This window comes from Melanerpes formicivorus, unplaced genomic scaffold, assembly GCF_026170545.1.
Source record: "Melanerpes formicivorus ecotype bairdi unplaced genomic scaffold, bMelFor1.0.p_v2 SCAF_64, whole genome shotgun sequence".
Lineage (NCBI taxonomy): Eukaryota > Metazoa > Chordata > Aves > Piciformes > Picidae > Melanerpes > Melanerpes formicivorus.
In genome coordinates this window covers 112,259-131,128 of record NW_027142416.1, presented here as the reverse complement: position 1 = coordinate 131,128, position 18,870 = coordinate 112,259, and the positions used below count along the sequence as shown (strand labels likewise).

The window sequence follows — 18,870 nt, the reverse complement described above, 5'->3', positions numbered from 1 at the left end:
ATGACATAATAACATCCTCTCTTTGGTGAAAGCCCTCCCAAGTTCAGTTTCAAACAGCAATATTAAGTAGTGTTACACATCTCATCAGTTTGAAATCAGCTACATATCCATTTGGTCCTGAAACCGCAGCAAGAGGCTCAGTGATACTACCAGGTATTTAACAAACTGTTTGGTTGCAAACACTGCGAGACTCACTCAGCATATTTGTAGTGCCACTCTCCCGTGACTGGATCCTGATCAAACAGTTTGCACGTCCACTCTTCACCCTTCAGCTTCCTCTCCTTGGCACTCCTTCTCTGAGCTTCTTCCAGGACATATTTCTCTTGAGTAGCTTCTGTTTGGTCTTTATTATTTATTGCTTTTGTCACTTGTTGCCAAAGCCTGACAAAAGAACGGTATGCTTACGATCTGTTTGACAGGGACAACTGCCAAAATGTCTTTGCTTAGCCTATAATTAAAGGGATCCACTTCTAATAGAATATTCCTATGTTGTAATATAAGCTTTTGCTACGTTTCCACCAAGAACCTCCATGACTGTAAGGTCTGCAAATAGTGACCTTGTATTTAACAGAGTTGCTTTCTTGTTTTACAAGTCTGTATCAGCAAACATGTGAAGGACAGAAACCATATTTTATTTCTTATTTGTTCAGTGTTCAAACCATCAAATTTACTAATAATTTGGAGAGGATTATCAGTTGTGTTTTGTCAAAATTATTACACATGGTTCTGAAAAGGACTTACTTCTCTGACTCAAAGTCATCTTGTTCTTCAAACTTCACTGTGTATCTAGGTAATCTATGCTGCTTGATATCAGATGTTGGGTTCCAGAATATCTCTGAAACATCTGTCTTCTTCTCACTAATAGTAACTTCACTGTCCTGTAACACATAATTCAGTTACCTTGATTGTAATAATTTCAGTGACAACACAAAAGGGAGCAATTAGCATATTTTTTAAAATTTTTGTTTGGTAATGGAGATTTATTTTCTTTTGGATGAACATAGTTAAGAATAATTCAATATGCTAACTTGAAACTTCAATTTCTGCGCCCCGTGCTAATTGTAACTTGGAACAAAGACACAATGGAACCTTTGCCACGGCCAAAACCCAGCAGTAGCAGTGCCATCTCACCAGAATTGAAACAGATTTAAACATTCCATGCGGGTGTCACAACAATTCTTCACAGTACTAACACAGGCACTAAAAGAGTTTCAGAAGCTGAAACATATATTCCTCATGATCTACTCAAACATACACTTTTCCACCTTTTAACAGATGAAAAAACCACTCTTGACTCTATACTTTCTTGAGAACTGTAAAGAAACACTTTCTATGACAGCTGTACTTAATAAAGCCTTTTTTTGGTTTGTTTTAACTTGAGTCTTATTTGTACCTCAGTGCTGTTTTCATCTGTCTCAACTATCAGCCAAAATTTATAAAGTAATCACTTGCTACTTACCCAGTGACCCTCCAAAATAGCCAGGACTTCTTTGCCAAGCTTAATTTTCCCTGATATTTGGTTAACACTGTCATTGTTACCCAAAAAAGGCTGCAAAGCAAAAAGAAATGCATCCATGTTTCTTTTGATAGTAAATTATTTTTGCATTTGTGTTTAGTTATAAGGAAAAGTGAATTTATGAAAGGGGATGTAAATAGCCTTGATGGCTTTTCATATTGGAACTTTTGCCTATTTAATTCCCAAAGAGAGTCCAAAACTACAGAAAGTTGTTCTTTCATGCTGTATCTCCTAAAAGATTTGTGGAGCAAAAGCACTGCCTAAGAAATGGAGAAAGAAAAAGGAAAATAATGGAGAAAACAGTGACACTGGTATCTTGGAGGACATAGCCATTAGCTACACTAATTTCACCTCACTGCGAAGGTTCTTTTGTTACTAGAGATTAGGTTTTGCACAAGCACCAACAAATGATTGTCAGGCATTTTCCTTGGCCTTTTTGATAGTCTGCACATGTATCCCATAGTCTGAGGTGGCAAAATATCAATCAACAGCCTCCAAAGTTTTATGTTTCCTCTATAATTTCAACCGAGTACATATTCCCTTTCTACATGCATGCTTCTTAGCAACTATTTGTTCATTTTTAAGTCTGTTTCTGCCTCAAAGATGGCAAACATGTTTTTCACAAGTGCAAGCAAGAGGTTTAGAAACCTTCATTCAGCTTTTGTGAGTGGGGAGGTGCTCCTACAGCATGCTCAATTGCCAAGAACAGTCCAGAGTTTACTGTTTCTTAGCAGAGGGCATCACACTAATATAAATGTTTGCCTTGGCACCATCTTTATTCATGAGCAATTTAAGTTTCCCAGGACTGAAGAGGGGAACCTGGGTCTGAATTCTCTTCCAAGAGCTCTCCAGGAGTTTTAAAAGTCCCTGAACTCTTATAAAGAATTATAAATAGCCAGGGAGTATTTTTAACACCACACAACATACCTGAACCAATGATCGGGTTACCAAACACTTCTCCTGTTCTTACATTTTCCTAGACACACACTGTTGACACTGCTGGAGAAGTCAGAAACCATTGCTTTTCCCCCACTAAAGTTGGTCTTAAAATGCATACAACTAGCAATATATTTGCATCTGTTACCATCAGAGATGAGAGCAGCACTGTAAATTTCACTCAAAACCTTTGGACCCAGAAGAATACAGTAAGGGAAGAAGGGGCAAAATAATTCATTTTTTTAAGTGGCAAAAAAACCCAAACTAAACTAAACTGACCTAAAAATCACTATTTGCTCGATAAACACAGCTGGATATATAGCAGTTAAAAGAAAACTCCTCATTTCCAAAAAGATAATTCCATATTAATTCAAATCATATTTAAGAAATGATCTAATACATATTTTTTTCCTCTAATCATCATTATGCTCATTCACAGCATTTACTGACCTTGAGTTTGAATTCAATTGTTGCACTGTAGCCAGTTTTCTCACAGGTGATGTTGACTGTTCCCCCAAGCTCTAAAGTCATTGTGCCATAAAGAATTCCTGCAAGAGGGAAAAAAAAAACATTAACACAATACAGAAATAAACAGATAAAATGAATGTTTATACCTGAACAAGAGAAAAAACCTAGATTCTTAGGGCACAGTTCTTGGAACAGACATGTCTGTGTCAGAGGAAAAAGAATCATCTTTTCAGATGGCCTTTTGTAATCATAGAATTTTGGGGTTGGAAGGGACCTCAAGGATCATCTAGTTCCAACCTCCCTGCCATGGGCACCTCACACTAGATCAGGTTGCTCAGAGCCACATCCAGCCTGGCCTTAAAAACCTCCAGGAATGAGGCTTAACCACCTCCCTGGGCAACCTGTTCTAGTGTCTCACCACCTGCATGACCTTTCTGCCAACAGGACAACCCAAACAGAAACAGAACAATCTTAAGTGAATTACAGATGAGCACAAAAAAATATTTAAGGCATGTCTTTGGCAGCATACACTGCTGGTCTGAGTAGGAGTGGTGTTTAGCCTTACTGCAGATGATTGCAGGAGGGAAGCTTTTGATGTTAATACAGGAAAATAACTCTACAACAAAGAGAGCAAAGGAAAACTTCCCTTGAACAGAAGCAGTAAGATCACAAATGAGGATAATCATGGACAAGCAACTGAAGACAATGCTGATGACTTCTCCAGAGACTTTTGGAAGTACATGACCACTGTCTTTCCCTCTGCAGTCCAGTGTTTGAAACATGGAATATAGTTTACATACACTGGATGCATGTGCAAACATGTTTTTTCACCCTGCCGATTCTCCTTCTACCTTTTACTCTCACTAGTTCTCCTCCCTTCTGGTTTGATTTGAATGCATAGATCTTAAGTACTTTAAAAATTGTTAAATATTATTTTAGTGAGAGCCATAAACCCCCAAATTAAAATTTCTATGAGCAACAAAAAGATTAGAGCCTACCGAATTAATGCCACATTAGAGAATTCTGCTAACTGATTTTCATACTTCTTAAAAGTAAAAAAAGATATTATAATTGCTGCCTATAAGGCTTCTGAAAGGGAATTTCCCCAGAGAATGGGTAGATAAACCTTTACAAGTAACAGCCTAAAAGTCAGCAGTTCTGCAATGTATTTTGTACTACCTCTGACTGTTCAGAAAGCTTTACAAACTACTGACCTGTTTCCCATAGCGAAATGGTCATGACTGACATTCAAATCACACAAGGGAGGTGTAGACGCCACATTGCTTTTTATGTTTACAATGGAACAATATTGGAAAAGCCCAAAACTTTCTTTAAATAAGGAAAAAAAGCAACTCAAACAGTAAATTACTGCCATATAATGACAGATAGCTCTATACATGCTCTTACTGTTCATGAAAAACAAATCTTCCTCTGTGCTGAAGAGCAGATTATTGCTTAAATAACACATACATTTTTCTCCTAATATAAGGAAGCCTAGAGCCACCAATGCTGTCAGCGTTCAGAACACTCTTATTAGATGACAAGTCCCTTCCAACCCTGAATGATACTATGATACTATGAATCCAAGGTAGTATACTATTTAAAATGAAGTTTTCTTCTCCTAACTTTGCCATCTATAGAGTGAAAAAAAACCATAATCCCATTACCTTTACAATGAGCATATGGCATTGTCATTACATAATCTTCTCCCCTATTTAGGAATGTTAGCCGTCCTTCTCCATCCAGTATGGCAGACAACGAATTCCCTGAAACAAAGACAGAAAATCACATTTAGCATAGAATAGACTAGAATAGAATTAACCAGGTTGGAAAAGACCTTTGAGATCATCAAGTCCAACCTATCATCCAACACAATCTAATCAACTAAACCACGGCACCAAGTGCCCCATCCAGTCTCCTCTTAAACACCTCCAGTGATAGTGACTCCACCACCTCCCTGGGCAGCCCATTCCAATGGCCAATCACTCTTTCTGTGAAGAACTTCTTCCTTCCACTCTGACCCTGCAAGACAGCAGTCAACATCTCCCAAGAACTAAGTGATTCAGAACATCAATATATTTAGCATTGCAGACCATGCTGTCCAGTGAAGCCACTATAAAACACAGCGTCCCCAATGAAAAACTGAAATACTACAAAAAGAGAAATGAAAACCCCAAAGCCCAGCAGCAAAAACTTTGTGAAGAAATGATGACGCAATCATCAAATTCCTGATTCTCCTAACAGCCTCATTTGCACAGACTCTATGCTCTTCAATGAAGGTACAACAGAAAAAAACCCTGTTATTTACCGTAGAATTTTGATTTGGCCAGAATGCTACCACTAAGGCAAAACCCATCCTTGCGGTTGCTAACATAGAAGGCAGATATTGGAGGATGATGTGATACCTGGTGAGAAAAAAAAAACACAGAGCTGGTAAACACAAATAACAGAATAACATGCAGTGGAGTACAACTCTTGAGCTAATAATGGCAGAATACTTTCACCGGAGGAAGAGGGACCATTAAATAGTAGGGGTTGGATATCATCTAGGCCTTCCTGATTGAGATCAGCTTGCACAGGAACATGTCCTGGAGGGCTTTGAAAGTCTCCAGAGAAGAAGACTCTACATTCTCTCTGTGCAGCCTGCCCTAGGCCTCCATCACCCTCAAAGTAAAGTTTCTCCTTAAATTCAAGTGAAACCTCCTGTGTTCTAGTTTGTACCTGTTGCCCCTTGTCCTATCACTACCACTGAAATGAGCTCAGCCCCATCATCCTGGCCTCCACCCTCTAGGTATTTCCATGGATTTATAAGATCCCCTTCCAATCTTCTCTTTTCCAGGCTGAAGAGCCCCAGGTCACTCAGCCTATCCTCATATGAGTGATGTTCCAGTCCCCTGATCATGCTCATGGCTCTTCCCTGTCCTTTGAAGTGGGAAATTCAGAAGTGGACACAGTACTCCAGGTCTGACCTCACCAGGCAGAGTAGAGGGCAAAGAGAACCTCCCTTGACCTGCTGGCCACACTCTTCTTAATGCATCCCAAATACCACTGGCCTTCTTGGACACAAGGGCATATTGCTGGCTCATTGTGAACTTGTTGTCCACCAGCACTCCCAGGTCCTGTTTTCCAGCAAGTCAACCCCTAATGTGCCTGGGGTTATTCCTCCCCAGGTGCAGGACTCTATACTTGCTTTTGTTAAACTTGATGAGGTTAAATGTTGGAACCATGTCTCTAGAGAGACACAAATAATAGGGAGTAAAAACACTGAACTATGCTTACCAGGGAAGCTTTTAGGATACTATTCATACAGTTAAGTACCTTTTCTGAAACTATCACATTGTGCAGTTAGTGCCAACAAGCAACATGTTTACTTTTTTGTTTAGAAATACTTTTCCAGTTATTGCAGCTACCTGTTCTGCAATGTAAAATGTCTTGCTGTTGGTCCTTGGATGAATCCACATGCAGCGGAAAGTCTCACCAAGGATAGGGTTGTACGGCTTTTTCAGCCCCTAAGCAGAAATGGGACAGACAGTAACCATACAGTGCAGCTACACAGCTCACAAATACTTAATCACCCTGTCACTGAATACCACACATCAAAAAAAAACCCAACCCAAACCAATCATCATAAACATGCTGAAGTACATTGTACTTGATTTCATCATTTGAAAAACTATGCTCAGTTAATCTGTTCTTCATTCTAAGGAAATCAGCATAGATTTAATACAGCTGCAACTATTCCAGGCTACAGATAATGACAAACAAAACAGAGGATTGTATTTTGTAGCTCAGTTGCGGCTGAGTGGCTGTTCTTAGAAAATTTTCCACAGACCTCAAACAGAAAGTAGTAGAAAGTAAATGAATTACTATTGGGTGTAAAAGGGAAAATAATGATAAGGTCTAAATAATCCCACTGGACAGACGTCTCCTGTAAAACTTAGTTCTATAAACTAACTTTTTGGCTTCCTCACTCTGGCACATACTAACTTGTGCTTCTGCTGGCTTTGCTGACCTTGAATGCTTTCTTCTTGTGGTTACATACTAACAGCAACTCTCTGCTCTTTCTCTTGTCCAGTGTACAGGGGGAGGAAAAGGAACCGAGAGGGGGAAGCTATTAGTAGCCTGCTGGTTTTGTCCTAGGGGCTTCTTGTCTTGTTCATAAATTGTACATATATGTAAATAATGTATATTTTGTACATATTAATTGCATTTCATAATTAGATTGTAGTTTTGCTTGTAAATACAGCTTCACTGGCTAACTGAGCTGGTCTGGCAATTTCATGCTGGGGGAAAATTTCAACCCACCACACAGACCAAGATATGAAGTTAGGTGATACTTTCTGCCTTCAACACTGTTTCCCACCAGTGATCATAAAGGTTCTAGGTGTAAAGCTACATGAAGTAGTGGAAATATTAATCCTCCAACTGCAGCATGTTATCAGCAAAGAACAGTAGAAATAGAACTGACTCAACTTTATAATAAAATGTTTAGTTCAACTCCTGCTGCAAGGAAACCAAATGGACACAGCCTATTTTAGGCATGTCTAGGAGCAAGAAAGGTCCATAATGAGTTTGTGCAAATATTGCAAACATAACACATAACCTTCCCTTTAAGAGTGGCAGAACAGATACTTTTAACAAAGATTTTTACAAGGAACTGTCAAATGAAAAACTTATACAGCACATCCCTAAGCCCTCAAACTAGACACAAGACAAAAACAATATGAGAGGGCACCTTTGGCTTTTTGTAGAATCCTGACAAATACCATTTCACTACTTTTTTCATGCGGTTGTAAGCATTCTCTTCAAGAGCAGCTCTGTGAAGAAAGCAGACCACACACAGATCAAATGTCAGTAACCTTTCAATTACAATACAGCCACAATTGTGGTGTATCTTGAACCTAGGAGTTGACTAAAACCAAGGTTTCATGATTTGCAGTACTGCAAAACTTTCATCCTGACAGTGCATCAAATTCAAAGGTTTCAAATAATTGTCTGAAAAAGTAAATCAACAAAAATTCAGAAATGCTATTTCCATGATTGAGTCTCTTCCTTGTAACATTAAATTCTGTTCCACCTCCACTGAAGTTCTTCCATTTATGAGAGGCTACTTCAGAGAACTGCCTTGCTCACAGAACTCAAGAGCTGAATAGTATTTTCATTCACAGTCTTGTGTTTATTAGCTACATTTGAGCAGGCAGTTACAAGTCTGAATGGAACTTAATGTATTATAAAGGTTAACTAGTACTGGTTGACTATTTTTAATATGCCTCCTAGGGAAAAAAGAATGAAACTCATTTTGAGGATTCTTCTAAACATTCTCTGAAAGCTAAACCAGAAAAAACTGCAACACAATTGCTCTTAAATTACTCAGAGGGGCCAGACTTCAAGATGTACCATATGAGCTTGCAGGCAGTCAGCTCTCTGTGAACAAGGATATCTGATACATCATCAGACAAACATTCAAAATCTAAGTGGTCTACAATGTTTTTTTCAGTAGACTAGATTGAATGTTTCAGTATACACTGCTATCCCATTTTAGTTTTAAAAAAAAAACAACAAAAAGACTGAAAACCAGAGATAGGATTGACTCACTCGGACAGAAAGTCTGCATGGTAGTAGTAATCAGACAGCTTGTCCAGGAAAGAACGAGGTTCCAAGATAAATGTAGGTAGCACAACCTTGGACAAGTCCATTCCTGGCCGGACTTGCTTCAGGAGTGTCCAGATCAGGCTTTTATTTTCTTCTGACACTACTTCTGTCTGAGCAGCCTCCCCTGCCTAGGATGAACAACAAACTGCTTACAGAAAGGAGAATAAATAATCCTTCAGAAGACAGGCCAACACATTCCAAGAATGACATGTGCATAGAAAATGGGTAATTGAAATCAATCACTTGGAGAAGCTAAAGCAACTATGGAAGAAAAAAGAAGTTGCTCTAAATATACTTATGATACATCTTCAATGAAATATTAAAAACTGCATTTGTTTTCATCAGCTCTAACTCAGAACAAACAGAGGTAGAACGCTGTTCAGAAATCCTCCCTTAGCGCTTTCCTAGGTATCACATCCGTTAACCTGTGTTACCACATGCAGGACTTGTACAACAAAGGGCTGCTCATTCATCCAACTAACTTTTTCCCATCATAAAAGTTGGCTTATTTAAGCTTTCCACTGGCTTGAGCAGTCAACAGTATTAGTGGTTTTCCCTAAATAAAATCCCTACTTAGGGACAAGTGAGCAAAGCCAGCAGTGCCAGTCCAATATGTTCCTTTCTGTCCAAGATACTCTTCCTTACAGCTACTGAAATCAAAAGCAAAGGTGGTAAGAAAAGCATCCCTCTTCCTAGAGCAGTTCTAAAATGCATCATCAAGAACTTCTCAATTTAAACTTCCTGACTTTTCCTAAACTATTCCTCCTTCTCACAACAATACCGGAAAGCAAGGAATACTTCGTACTTTAGGTCTCATAGTTATGAAAACAATTCTGATAGCTAGCACTTGAGCAGAATTGGGAGCTCAGGGAAAAGTTCATCTCCATTTCCAGTACTAAGGTTTTTGGTAGCTTTATAGCAAGTAAAACATACAAGTTCCTGTCTTATTTGTCTGTGCTGATATATAAGACAACCTACAGAAGTGGAATGGCAGCTCTGGGGCATCATATATATTAGAATGCAAGGTGACATCAGAAACACAGCAGGTCTGAATTCTGCAGACCAAACAGCTGCTTAACCCCTCTTGCAGCAGAAAAACAGGTGTTGCTTGCATTAAAATTTTCCACTCAAGAACTTTTAGCTGAAGAAGAATCCAGCAGTAACTTAACAAAAAACAAGTAGAAATAACTGCAAAAGGACAGGTGAGCTTCCTGCTGTATGTGGCACTTTCCATCTGAGCAATATTCCAGGAAACCTAGTTAGCTTGGTTAAATTCCCAGGGCGGGGCAGAGCTTCCCCAACCCCCATTAAAACCAGTGCTGCAAGTCAGCTTTCAAGTGTAGTCAAGACTCCTAAAACATCAGTTTGCTATCTGGAGAACCTGCAGCAGCACTATTACCTCCCCAAGTTCTTCATGGCTCTGTTCTAAGTAGGTAGTTTCCTTGATATTTATTGGCTCTGGATCAATGTAAGAATCATCTTGTCGCTCTGATGTGTCACTATCGCTGTCTTCGCTTTTCCCCAAGCCATCGTTATCAGATTCCTCGTGGTCATTCTCCTTATCAGATTTGTCAGAGTACACATCTTGATCTTTAAAGTGCTGCCTCTCAATTTCACTGTCATTTAACCTACAAAAAAAAAGAGTGAATCTTCAATTCCACACAATAATTTCACATTTCCAGACTGGGATCCTAATACAACATAGACTAAAACTGCCAGTAAGGGTAAATCCAGATTTGGTAGAAATATGCGGGGTGTGCTCTTCTCACTGAACTGCCAAACACACCAACTTCACAATAGTTCCACTAGAAGCAATACTATTAGCATAGACCCACTACACTACAATGACCTTCTAGTCCAGCTGCCTGACCACCTTACAGATGATAACAGTTAAAACCTGTTATCAAGGGCACTGTCCAAATGCCTCTTACACACTGATAGTCTTGGGGCCTTGACCAGCTCACTAGGCAGCCCTTTCTAGTGTTTGGCCACCCTCTTGGTAAAGAAACACTTCCTACTATCAAGTCTGAACATCCCTTGATACAGGTTAGAACCATTGCCACACATCCTATCACTGGATGCCAGGGAGACCTGCACTTCCATTGCCATTTTCCTTCCTCAGGAAGCTGTAGAGAGCAAGGAGGTCATCCTCCCGCCTCCTTTCTCCTGAGCAGACAACCCCAAAGTCCTCATAAGACATGCATTCCAGCTATTTCACCAGCTTTGTTTCCCTCCTCTGTGTGCATTACAAGACCCTTTTTAAATTGTGTAGCCCAGAACTGCGCACAGTACTCAAAGTGAGACCATACCAAGGCTGAATAATCATCTTTTTTGACTGGCTGATTACACTGTTTGGATGCATGCCAATATGCATTTTGCCCTCTTGCTTACAGCATATTGCTGCCTACCAGACCCCGTTCTGCAGAGCTGCTCTCCAACCACTCCTCTCCCAATTTATACCTCTGCCCCATGTGCAGAACATTTGTTCTTGTTAAAAGTCATCCATTGGTCAGTGCTCAATTCTTCAAGCTATCTAGATCCCTCCCACCTGTCCTTTGAGAGAGAGTCAACAGTACCTCATAGACTGCTAATGGTGCATTCAACTCCTGCATCCAAGTCCTTGATGAAAATACTGACCAGAATAGGCCCTAGGATTGAGCTCTGAGGAACATCACTAGTGGCTGGTCACCAGGTAGATATGGTCCCATTCACTGTATTCCTTTGAGCCCTGCCTTTCACCCACTTCCTCATCTAGTGCACTGTGACATGTTCATCTCACAGGTGGATAGCTTGCCCAGAAGAATGTTGTGAGAGACAGCATCAAAAGCCTTACTAAATTGGGAAAAGCTACATCCATTACCTTACCTTCATCCACTAGGCAGGTGACCTTATCACAGAAGGATATAAAATACGTAAATTTTTCCCTTAGTGAACTATGTTGACTGTGCCCAGTGAATTAATTGTTCTTCAAGTGTCTTTTACTAGCACCCAGGATTACCTTCTCCATCTTTTTTCAGAGAATGGTCTGGATTGGAAGGGACCTCTGAAGGTCATCCAGTCCAACCCCCTCTGCAGTCAGCAGGGACATCCCCAACTAGGTCAGGTTGCCCAGAGCCCTGACAAACCTCACCTTGAATATTTCCAGGGATGGTGCTACAACCACCTCCCTGAGCAACCGTTTCCAGTGTTTGACTGCCCTCATAGTAAAGGACTTGTTCCTAACATCCAATCTTCTCTAGTTTGAAGCCATTGCCCCTCATCCTGTCACTGCAGGCCTTTGCAAACAGTCTCTCTCCATCTTTCCTGTAAGCCCCCTTCAGGTACTGGCAGGCTGCTACTAGGTCTCCCTGGAGTCTCCTCTTCTCCAGGCTGAACACCCCAAGCTCCCTCAGCCTGTGTTTGTAGGAGAGGTGCTCTCTGCTGGACCTTCCCTAGGTACTGAGGTTAGACTAACAAAAAAGAGTCCTGCTGTAACATCCACTAGCACCTTCAGTATTCTGGAATGAATCTCACTAGGCCCCATGGACTTAATAAACATTCAGCTGACAAGAATCAGTCTCTCTCTCACAGTTTCAGTGTTCACAAACGGCAAGTCATTGTTCACACAATTGTGGTCTTCCAACTCAGAGGTCTGGACAGCCCAAGGCCTAATAGCACTACTGAAGACTAGGCAAAAACCCCACACGGAATGTCTGCTTTTTCTTGATCTCTATTTTTCAAGTGACCATCTTGAGTATTTGTCCAATGTTTCCTTGGACCTCCTCTTGCTATTAACATATATTAAAAAGCAAGCCCTCAGCTGAAGCTAAATTTGCTCTCAACTTTTCTTTTCCCTCTTCTGCCAACTCCATTAAAACTAGGCCTGCAGGTTTTGTTGCTTAGTTAAAGACACTAAATACTTTTAGAATATGCTATATCCAAAGATCTACTTAACTGAACCATTAGTCTTAATTAGATTTCACAGTTATGGCTAATTGCTGTGATTATAATCTGGGCCAGGTGCTGATTTTAAATTACTATTCAGGAGTACAGATCTTCAGCTTAATTGTACACAGTTGTTTTATTGTTTCCCTGAGATAACAGAAGGAGCAAAACTGTAGCTAAGCCTGCTTGGTCATCTGGACAGGACCTTGAATCTGGACCAGGGGAAATAATTTGTCTTCTTTGTGTTTTTCCTCAAGATTATCTATGCCAGACATTTCTTCCAGTTCACGTCTTCTGTCTCAAATACAGGCATGTACTCTTCACAGCAGATGAAAATTCCTGCCCACTCAGAAAAGACAGATGGGCAGCTAAACATTCACAGGTGGGAGGGATTACTTCAAATAAATTTACATTCACCTGAAAATACCTCAAATTGGAAGACTGAAAGAAACTGTGCATAGCACAAGCTTCAAACTCAGTTATTTCAAACGTTTAATTTTCTAATGTGTTTCAGTAGCAGAACTGAAGTGTTTGAAAACACCATTCATTCACCATGCTTGCTTTAATACATTTATACTAACCAAAAACCTATCTGCAAGTATTTATGGAAATACACAGGAATTACTCATGAGCATTCAGACCTTAGATACCATCAGGTGATACCAGATCATGTCAACTTTTCAGGTAACAGGGTAGATGAATCAATCATCCATGATGATTCAAAGCTGAGACACGCTGAAACCATTTAAATCATTATGGCACTGTTGATATAAACCAAGGAACAGCAACTCATGCTCACATCTACCAGCTTTTGTCACATGTACCAAACTTATTTCCTTGTGAGGCTAATAAGAGTGATCAAGTTCAAGATACAAAAAACCCTAAGTACTTCAACTAACTGATGCGATACTCAACTTTGAGTTCCTTGAGCCAAACTTTCCCCTATATCTGCCTTGCTTGAAAAGACTTTTTGTTTGTTTGCTTTATCCACATACAATATAAGTCACAGTGCAAATAAGACACATAAAGAGAAATGAGGAGCAAAAAGAACTGTGACCTTAGAAAAGGATTCTCCCTGTGGAGAAGTTACCCCCACAAGGTTCTGCTAAAGGGACAATCAAGCATAGTAATTAGTTCACTTACGGTAGGTTCTCTCCGCTGTGCAAGTTGTTAGCACGAAGCAGACCATAGAGAGAGACATGAGTACTGTCTGCTGAAGAGTTCAAATCATGTTCCTTGCCTTCTCTAATCATTGTACGTTTAAGCAGACTTGAACATTTCAGTGCCAGCTCCAAAGCATCCATCCAACACCTGCCTAAAGACAAGTTTATGATTAGACTACAATGAAGGATTTAACTGAACTATACAACCTCCATTCCCTAATTTCACAGTATTTTTGAGTTTGCTTACATTGTCTTGGAAGAAACACTTCAGAGTTGATGCATGTTACCTGCATCGGATTTTATAGTCTGGTAGGAACATAAAGACCAACTCAGAACTACCCAGCTCTGGGACAAGAGTTGTTTTGGTGTAGGGCAAACAAAGTAAGTAATGCTTTTGTTAGAGCATATTCCATTTCTTCATTAATGCAAGTATGGTTCAGCCCAGGCCCTGACTGCTGAATGCAACTGCATCAGCTGGAAATTTTTGCTCATGTAAAATAACAACTATGTGGAAGAGGAACTATAATGTTAGCATATAAATGCCATCTCAACAGAAAAGAGCAGACACACTATTGTGTTGTTTTTTTGGTTTTTTTTGGCAAGAAGTAGCTAATGAAATTTGTGTGTTCTTTCCTCTCCTTATTTATTCATTTCAATGTATCTAATTCATTTTCCAACACAAAAGGCAAAGAGTTCTATTTTTAAAGTCTGCAGGGCTATACTTAGCCAGTGAAAGGAAAGCAGCTGCTAAAGAGATTACACAAATTTTGTTTCCATGTTGTAACTTTGGAAGATAGTTGCATTGACCTTGACCACCATCTTCACAGTGATGAGGGTGTTAGAAACTCTTTTAAATGGAATTTTTACTACTAGAACTCTGTGCAACTGCTGCACTTCATAATACACAAATTGTTTCATTAGAAATTATGCCCACATTAGCACTTTAGAGAGGAACCAACTTGAGTATTTTGACATACATTAATAAGGTTAAATCTGAAATAACCTCCCCTTCTACCCAGCCAACGCAAGGCAGCTTGTAGGAGTTCAGCAAGCGCTTCTTGCAGTCACAATTTTCCTTTAACAACCATGCAAAGCTACTAGTACCAACACAACTGAATGCACTAAGGGTGAACCTTAACAAAAATGAAGCTATAAGCACAGTGCTCTAACAGTCATGGTAAGATCACTGAAGCCATCCAAAGTAACTACTTGCTGTCACTGCAGAAAACACTGAGATGTCTGTTTACCATCTGATTCTGAAGCAGCTCGGATGATCAAGTAACTGCTGGGTAATGGCTGAGTTATAGAACCAACTGCTTCACCTTTGGGACCCTTGAAATACACAAAAGAAGCAACAGTATCAGATTTTAGTTCAGTTTTACGGTTTTTTATTCAATGTAATAACAAAATGACACAATGCAGGGCTATTTACTGTCACTCAGCAACATCTAATGAAGACATGAATGGAAAAATGGACAGCCCTCTTTTACTGAATTTCTTCAAAGACTTTAAGTATAGCTCCCAACCCAACCCCACTTTAAAAAGAATGGTCTTTGGGATTCAAATAATTTGTGGTGGTGTTTGTTTGGTTTGGGTTTTGTTTTGTTTTGTAAATCAGACAAGGCACAGGAACTCAGAAATGCTCTGCTGATACTACTTATAGCCAGAAGACAAAAGCATCAAAAAGAATGCCATGGAGAAGGCATCCCCACTGTCTGGGGATTCCTGTAGATGGGTGTAGAAAGATCACAAGGGACAAGCTATTCCTCCTCAGCTCATTATTTCAGCCTGTGAGCTAAGACTGAAAGCAAGCAAAACAGAAAACATCTGTGGGATGGTTTAAGAGAGCTGATTTACAGCAAATGCTGCCCAGTAGAAGACCCTACGTTTGTAGAGCATGTGGCTCTTCCCCTTCCAGTCCCGTTGATAACTGGTCAGAGGAAAGGTTCCTTTCAATTTCTACAAGGATGCTACAGTTCACAGAGCAGACATTAAGGCAAGCCAAGCCCTTGCAAAAAAGAGGGGGGCCTTGTTCAGTGACATACTTCATGCTTATTTTACATAACAACATACTTGGTGTCTTAGCAGCATCCTGAGCTCCAGAACTGCATGATTTTTGCCTGACTTAAGAGAGATGAGTCAATTGATATTTGAATAACATGGAAATAACTCCTCACAGCCTAACAGTGTGCATTGCTACAGAAACCCACTCATCCTCTCACCCTTCCTCCTTCTCCTTCAAACTCCCTACCTATCCACTACTTCATGCCACAAAATATTTAAGTGCTTAACTGAAGGCTTGACATTTAAATAAGAAAAAAACCCCAAGCTGATGCCCAGGTTCGTAAGAAACATTTAGATGCTTAAGTCTCTCTATAAAGGGTATCAGCAGGACACCATGGCATTATGTTCAACCAAAAGACACACAGAGGATGTTAAATGCCACAGCTAAATTTTCATTATGAAGTTCTTCACATTCCAAATTCAAAACATAAAATCCAAAAGACCTTTCAATTTCTCTCAAGCTTTATTTTGGAACGACCATTTTAAAGCTCCTTAAAGAAAAGAAAAGAAAACAAAACAAAAAGTTTACCTAAGGTAATTTTAAGACAACTGATAGGCAAAGAGGGCTGTATTAAACATACTTGAAGCTACTGTTGACAGCTGGGTTAATCCTGCCTAACCCACGAGTTAACATATTTTGGTCTTAACTGATTTCACCCAGAGAAATCTAATGAAAAGTCAGTACAAGGCTTAGAAGAGGGAATTGGAAAGCCAGCAGAAGTTTTGAGCAAAAGCAGATAAAGGCAGATATTTTAGAAGCAAGCAAATGAAACAGCCAGAACGTTTCTGAGGGTGAGAGGCAGGTAAGGAGGTGTCTTGGTGGCACTTAAAATCCAATACAGTCAAGCTAGAGCTGGTGTAAATGATGTTCTGAAACTCCCAAATAGTCTGTATGGAGTAACAACAACTTGGCTGTTGGAAGCAAGATTCCAAACCTCAGTCCCCTTCTGAACAAGCAGCAAGGTGTGCCAACCAAAGACTGTGCTGAAGTGGCAACCTCAGGAGTTAGTGTGTAACCAGGAGGTTACTCCTGAGAACAGGGAGGGAAAGCCCCAGGCATGAGCACTCCTTGCCCTGTGGGTGAACAGGCAGGGAAGAGGCCTCCTTTCCACCAGGCCCCTGGGGAGGGGAGAGCACCAAGGCACAGTACAGTGCCAGGCAGGTGTGTGAGAGGAGCTGGGGTGCTGCACAGAGGCAACTGGGGCACCATGGGTGCACCAATACCATGCAATGGCCTCGGCTGGCACAAGTCCTCAAACTCTCAGGCCACAGGACATGGACTAAGGACAGGCCTCTCCCAGTTAAGATCTCCCATTTAGGGCTGTCCTGTGGGCAGCAGGGTACACTACTTTGTACCAAACAGCTATGATTTAGAGATGAAGTGTGGTTTTGGTCTTTGTGGTTTTATTTTAATGCAGGAAAGTTCTATGCCCCTAGGTGCTTTGACAACGCATTGATTAGAACCAAATTAATAACTTTCGGTGAATATTTAAATAGGTTGACTTATTTTGAAACAAGTGCTCATGGATCTTTATTTCCTCTACTTGATCACTATTCCAAAAGCACTGGGTATTCACTTTTGACACCACCCATTACGTTTCAAAAATCAATTTTCAGGTATGTTAGTGTTTTGTATGAGAGAGACATTGGTGTCCAATTTTTAGATGCCTTCATCTGAACTGTCTCATTCTCCTAATGAAATGATGGTATCATTCCAGTACAAGGTAATGGGCAAGCGAAAAATTCCACTAGATGATGAAACCCTTTTAAGTTTACTTCCTACAGAATATTCATGCCAATCAAACTCAAGTGCCATGAACATTCAGGGAAAGCAATAGAAACTGATGGTTGGGCACACATGACTATATTGACTCACCAAAAATTATTTGCAGTAACTTTTCTGGCTGCTAATTTTAGAAAACTGAAAGGGCATCAGTACCAGGTACACATCAGAAAGATAGGACAAGGTACTTTGGATCAGCTACCCCAGAGTGCAGCAGGAACATCAAAGACCACAGCAACAAACTTAAAGGAGTGTGTGAAGGGACTGGCCACAAACTGCAGTCTGCCAGGACACACTGTGTGAAGTGGGTTCAAGTGAGAAAAGTGTCCTGCAGTATTTGCATCTGTGTAAATGTTTCTGGCAACATCATCTTCCTGCACTGACAAACAAAGTTAATTTTTGCCTTTGATTTCAACCTCCTGCTGCTAAATCTACTCTGTAAATCAGTCCATTGCTATTATGAAGGTTTTGCCTCATGATAATAAATCTGTAACTAGGACATGATAATTGACTAGGTAAACAGGGCAGAAAAAGGTTTCTAATTTCAAGGTCTTTCACCTAATTCAGTTCAGGAATTCTCAACTGCAAATAGCCATACCAAAATGAACAAATGCCACTCCAGCTCTCAGCACATTTAAAATGGACAATATCAACTGGTTCAGGTTCAAAATTTGACCTACCTTAAAAAAGTAAAAATCTGGTGGGGTATGTCCTCTAAATTCTAAATATCTAGTTAAAAAAACAAACAAATCCATTTCTCATTGCCAAGCAATAAAGAAATATAAGACTGATTTGTGATCTTCTGCAGACAGGCCACCACTTTGCAACGTATGCATACACGATCATAAATAAAGCACATTAACAACCAAACCCTATAGCTTTGAAACAGGATATGAAGTTTGTGTTCTGCAAAGATGAGATTACCACTAACTGACGAAAGGTCCTCCTAAACAATATTAAAATGAAGTAATTCAAAGCCAGGTGAGAAAGGTTTGATCTAAGCTAGGTAAATTTAGTCAACATTGATAATGACAATAATTCAGAAAGACCAACAACAAGCTTTAGGAATTATGCTAGCAGACTGACTTCCCAGTCTGAGATAAGGAGGACAAAATCAAAGCAGCATATTCTTCAGCTGTGACAGCATAGCTGTAGCCATTTAAAATTCAGAAGATGATATCTAATAACCAGTAGCTATCTTAGGGTGTATGTTGCAGAAGGAATAATTATGAGGAGGGTCCCAATATTGTACCAAAATTTCATCTAAAGCAATATGTTACTTCAGGAGGTAAATATGTTCACTTGTGCTGTGCTTCCGCACCCCATCTCCATATGCAAACACAAAACAAGGACTGTAAGAGTCT

General features: G+C 40.0%; 1 protein-coding gene across 10 annotated transcripts in view; it reads right to left on the bottom strand.

Annotated features, from left to right (window-relative positions):
• Positions 1-18,870, bottom strand: part of OSBPL8 (oxysterol binding protein like 8) — a 114,459-nt gene that overhangs the window by 9,383 nt on the left and 86,206 nt on the right. For all 10 annotated transcript variants that reach the window (XM_068162357.1, XM_068162359.1, XM_068162358.1 and 7 more), the window contains 12 exons: positions 14,907-14,991; positions 13,640-13,811; positions 9,972-10,200; positions 8,516-8,700; positions 7,656-7,737; positions 6,331-6,429; positions 5,229-5,325; positions 4,588-4,686; positions 2,903-3,000; positions 1,460-1,549; positions 742-878; positions 196-381 (listed from right to left, as the gene is read on the bottom strand). In XM_068162357.1, the coding sequence (XP_068018458.1) occupies positions 196-381; positions 742-878; positions 1,460-1,549; positions 2,903-3,000; positions 4,588-4,686; positions 5,229-5,325; positions 6,331-6,429; positions 7,656-7,737; positions 8,516-8,700; positions 9,972-10,200; positions 13,640-13,811; positions 14,907-14,991 (1,559 nt within the window). The remainder of the gene's footprint in view (positions 1-195; positions 382-741; positions 879-1,459; positions 1,550-2,902; positions 3,001-4,587; positions 4,687-5,228; positions 5,326-6,330; positions 6,430-7,655; positions 7,738-8,515; positions 8,701-9,971; positions 10,201-13,639; positions 13,812-14,906; positions 14,992-18,870) is intronic.